The 5,068-nt window shown below is 45.5% G+C and overlaps 1 protein-coding gene across 1 annotated transcript; it reads right to left on the bottom strand.

Moving 5' to 3' along the window:
* Window positions 1-903: 903 nt before the first annotated feature.
* Window positions 904-4,263, bottom strand: LOC135820616 (capping protein inhibiting regulator of actin dynamics-like). Its single transcript, XM_065333661.1, has 2 exons — window positions 4,072-4,263; window positions 904-1,743 (listed from the first exon to the last, which is right to left on the bottom strand). The coding sequence occupies exons 1-2, from the start codon at window positions 4,151-4,153 to the stop codon at window positions 1,484-1,486; spliced, it is 342 nt and encodes a 113-aa protein (XP_065189733.1). The 5' UTR covers window positions 4,154-4,263; the 3' UTR covers window positions 904-1,483.
* Between the last annotated feature and the right edge of the window lie 805 nt (window positions 4,264-5,068).

Below are 5,068 nucleotides of genomic sequence, written 5' to 3'. Positions count from 1 at the left end.
GGAAAGGAAAGAGTGAGCCAAGCGTACAAAGCGGAAAGCGGAAAGACGGGAAAGAAAAATACACTGTACAAAGAGAAAAAATATGCGCTGCATGTGGAATACAGTTGTATGACACGTGTACACGAGGTCCGAAACAAGGTAGAAAAATGCAGGAAAGGGAAAGAGGAAACATGCGTGACAGAGGTGGAAGAATGTGTCAGAGGCAGTCTAGAGAAAGAAAGTAGAGAAAAGAACAAGGGAAACGTACGCGTGACAGAGGATGACGGATCTTGATCTCGTCAGAGGCGGCTGCGGGCTAGGAGATCGTGGCGGTTGATCGGCGGATCGGTGGATCAGCGGACCGGTGGATGGTGGGCTGGTGAGGTCGTACAGCAACTCCGACTCAACTCCGATCATACAGCAACTCCGACTCAGCGCAGTGTCAGGGTCACCAATTATGGTGTTTTACGTCAACCATGACGGCTACAATGGCCAACCAGACCACAACGCAGTTGGGGCGAAAGAGAAAGTTTATTCCTTTCACGCGAAAATATATACAGAGGTCATTTTTACGAAAAATGATTTATATAATAATTATATAGAAATGCATGTCCGAGGTCACTACAAAGTCTTCTCCGTAGCTACGGGAATAAAATAAATATATTTCACGGTTCGCGTAAGACTCGGCTTTTCCGCATCCGCCGTGTGAACGCCACCACCCTCTAGGATCAAAGGCGAAGATGCAGCGCCTAAACGGTGGGTGGTGAGTAGATCAGACCCACCACCAAGTGGTCAAAGACCGAAATAACAGTAATAATAATGCTGGTGTAATGGCTGCTGTTCTTACCTCCATCATTTCGAGTGGAGAATGAATATAATTATATATTTTTTATAAACAACCGATGTGATTTCTGCTTTACCCAAACGACTGTGACATCGGACGTGTCAGAACGAGCCCCATGGCATTCAAGGCATTCAGTCGAAGCATGTTAGCGACCAAAGTGCGAGGCTACATGTCTACCCAAAAGCCTTGAGAAATCAAAGATTCTTCCATCAAAATCTATGGGTCACCATACTAGACTTTGCTGTTCCCCCTAAAAACATACAAAGTCTTGCCGTGTTCGTATTCAGTTACCAAGGGCGGTGACGTTCCTACGGATGCGGAAAACTCGGTCTCTAGCCGAGTCTGACGCGAACCGTGAAATTGCCATGGTGCCAATTAAGAATCCGAACGCAGCCTGGATCCCTTATGGTGTCGCACCATCATGATACGTAGATCTACACGTTCACCACAGGACGTCTAGAGATGGCTGCGGCATTCACATTAATACAAACGTCTTCTATGAATTTTTGACTAACAAGAACCAATCGGTAGACGTATTCATCGGCATGCAGCCCTGGGCTAGATGCACTTCGCTGATGGGCTTCACCTCCGGAATTTGTTGTGCCGCTTCTGGATGTTTTGCTGCCGCTTCTGGCAGCTATGTTGGCGCTTCTGGCGGTTCTATTGCTGCTTCCGCTTCCGCTGGTGGTTAACTTGTCGCTCGGCCTCTCGCCGTTGCTCCACCAGCGGTTGCCTCCCGACCTGGCGACGTTCGGCCTCTTCTAGCCGTTGCTGCTGCACCCGTTGCCTCTCCCTCATACGACGTTCGGCCTCTTGTTCGTGCTCTTGCATCCGTCGCCTATCGTCCTCGCGACGCTCGGCATCTACTTCTTGCTGCCGTAACCATTGCCTCTCCACCTCACGACGTCCTTCTTCATTTTCTAAAAGAGAGAAAAAAGGAGACAATGGATGATGAAATTAACAATCTTCCGTGATGTGCAATAAAATATGAAAATATCAGAGCGTTGTGGTAGTGCGGTGTATTAAATATCAGATCACAACTTCATCCACCCCTGCTTTCAGTTCACGCTTTTTTTTCCACGCTGACCTGTACTTGAGACGTATATTTCATGTACATGTAACGTAGCGCATACTGTAAAAAGAGAAATTTTCGCTACAGATTATATTTCGCTATTTTCGCGGCCATCACACATTCGCGAATATAACCCGTCGCACACTGCTCTGTACTTTGACTGTACACAGTACAAAATCCGACTGAAGAGATAAATTCGCTAAATTGTCTTGTCAGGAATGAGCACAATTCTTGAAAACGTTTTCCGGCTACTCTCATTGGTTATCATTACCATACGTTCTGAAAACTTGTTCTTCTATTGGTCAGTTTAAAGATCTACTATCACAACTGAACTAGACGCAATAATTATCATCGAAGAACATTCTCGAATACCTGGGTGATGCACGAGTTTTGATAGTGCTCACTTCCATTAATCGTTTTTCTTTGTAATTTTCCATTCATTTTCTGCTCTAATTCATATTTGCTTTGATTTCCAAGCTTACTATTGCCGTGGCTGGCTCAACGCCCTTGTCTCAGGGGATTCTGTCCCTGCATTAGCTATGCTTGTCACATGCTATGAGATTGTGTCTAATAATAATAATAATAAAACGCGAACTTTGCGCGCCGCAAAAATGTATCACTTTACAGTAGTGCAAGCTGTGAGGGTGCTCAGCTGAAGAAGTTTCCGAAGCAAAAAAGTCGAAAATATTCGATGAGTTTCTAAGCTTCGTCTTTGACCAAGTTTGGGCCCTTCGCTTCATGCTTTTGTTTGGTCCGTGTGACTAAAAAACATTTCGAACGTGGGTCAACTGCAGGTGGTTTACGTGTATCACCCACGTTCCCGTATCCGTTACGTGGGACTAAACCTCCCGTGGGCGCGAACGCGAAACTGTAGCCATGGGTGGGAGGAGTGGGGGTGGGGGTGGACTAGGCTGCATGTGACATGGCCATTATGTAAGGGTTCAAGCACTGGGAGCTACCCACAGTCAACTGGGAACTTGTGGCCAGGCACAAGGGGTACATGGATGCAGCTAATGGGGTCGTTTTCGGCACTTGTGCTAGTGGTTGTGAGACTTATCCACTCACCCCCACCGTTAGGCGCTGCATCTGCCGCTAGGGTTTATCGGGTGTTAGCGGCCGTCGTGAGTTCCCTTCGGGAACGGACACGATAATTTACTTACTTTTTTACTGGGAGCCATGTGACAATACTGTGACCTTCTAAACACTGCCACGCTAAATGCCATCGGAAGCCATAAGATGTTGAATAAAATTAATGAATAAAATCGCAATTTCTTGCAGTGCAGGGAGACTAAACGGTCCAGACCAAGAATAGTGAACAGGGGACTTGATGGGCAACAGAAACCTTAGTAATACGTATATACCACAAAAGCTCGCTTTGGCATTCCCTGAAGCCTACCTAACTGGGCCCAAGAAAGGCCCGCAAAAAAGCAATTTGATGCATGCAAAATCTGGCAGAACTGAACACTTCAAAAAGGATTTCCCCACCCCCCGTCAATGGAGAATCCATTGATCACATTACACCCCATTGTCGTTACGGTTAATTTCTACTTCGCCGATTCTTGTTGCAATGTTTTAGTCTTCTTCTTCCGCGCCGCCTTTCAACATGTATGTTACTCGCACTGAGAGAAACGTCCCTGAAACACGATTGCCGTGCACATGTGTTCTATTGCAAAGACATTTCTATCAGTTCGGACAGCACAGATTATGACCTAGGTATTAAAAATAATAATAAAAAGCATAGTAAGGACTCCTGGGCATTCAAGCTCTTTCGTTCCTATGTTTTTAAGTTAGCCCTTCAACTGCCACAACATCGACATTGATCAGTCGAAAGGCCTACTCCCATTAGAAGATTCTCAGCTATCGGCTCGTACAATACCTAAGAAAACAACTTTAGCTCATGAACGCACCTGAATTACATAGCTCAAAACTCTTGCTGCGTCACGTTATGACGCTCGGCCAAAGGCCCAGTTTTCCGCATCCGCAGGAACGCCACCACCTTCTTGGATCAAACTACAAGTGACGCTATAATGTCCACTAACACCACCAGTTACTAAACAATCAGCTCATGCGAAAACATTGAAAGGCACTGACCGACTGTGCTGACGTTCTACAACTCATTGGCTAACAATTGCCAGAGATGGTGCCAGCGTCGTAACGATAAAGAGGGTTCACGTACCTGCGTTGCAGAGTTTGATATTGTAGACGTCGTTCTTGAGTTTGTTGAACGCATCCTCGTGGTCTTCTGGTTCATCGGCCATCTTCTCGGGTTGAAAGCAATCAAACCCTCTGGGTGATAGTTTTGTGTGCGTGTGCTAGGTATGCACGTTATCCGTTAATTGCTTAGCACGAAAAAAATACCCAGCAGAATGCTGCGATGACAGAACACGCAATAGTTTATATCAATACTATGTTAAATTTGCGCAAACGTTAAACGCGCTGCCAGTTGACCATGAGATTGTATACGTCAGCAGGGATAACACATTGGTGCGTACCAATCGTACGCACACAAACAATATCACTCTCCATGACTCGGTCCACCCTACAAAATTAATCATACCCTCGTCCGGAGCCATTGAATACACCGTCCCATTCAAAGTTGAGGTGAAGAACTCTCATGTGAATGAACTGTCTTTGATCTTTGATGCTCGCTCTACGACCAGACTCAGTGGTCTCTATGTTCAAGACCTGCACGTGATTCGAAAACGTGTCGCTGTTCTGCATCTCTGTGCTCTCCACAGCAAGGCGACTAGAGTGTGAATTGTCGAATGTGAGAGATATGGATTGCGAAGACTTTGGATACGGCTAATGCTGTTCTTACTGCTAATATGATGGCCTTCATTTCTACGAGTGGAGGGTGATTCGAAAAGAACTCGAAAAGCACTATAAATGTTTTTTGTAGTCCCTATGTTCTCTTCTTGTTGTTGTTTTTGTTGTTGTTCTCTTCCGTTCTATGTAGGCATGTGCACGTTCATAAAACGAACAGAATCTTTCCAACGAGAGAGCTTGGAAGCTCAGGGCCCTACGCTATGCTTTTTTGCCGTGATGACCTAGACAAAAAAAAAGAATAGGGATTTTATAAATTTTTTTTTAAATTCCTTTTTTTAACATAACCTGTGATTCGAACCCGCACTATCGCGCGCCCTGCATGCATCCCCCGATACATTTCGCATACA

The sequence above is a fragment of the Sycon ciliatum genome, chromosome 7 (assembly GCF_964019385.1).
Source record: "Sycon ciliatum chromosome 7, ocSycCili1.1, whole genome shotgun sequence".
Taxonomy (NCBI): domain Eukaryota; kingdom Metazoa; phylum Porifera; class Calcarea; order Leucosolenida; family Sycettidae; genus Sycon; species Sycon ciliatum.
Note: the sequence above shows the minus strand (reverse complement) of the source record. Positions and strands in the feature narration are given on the sequence as shown.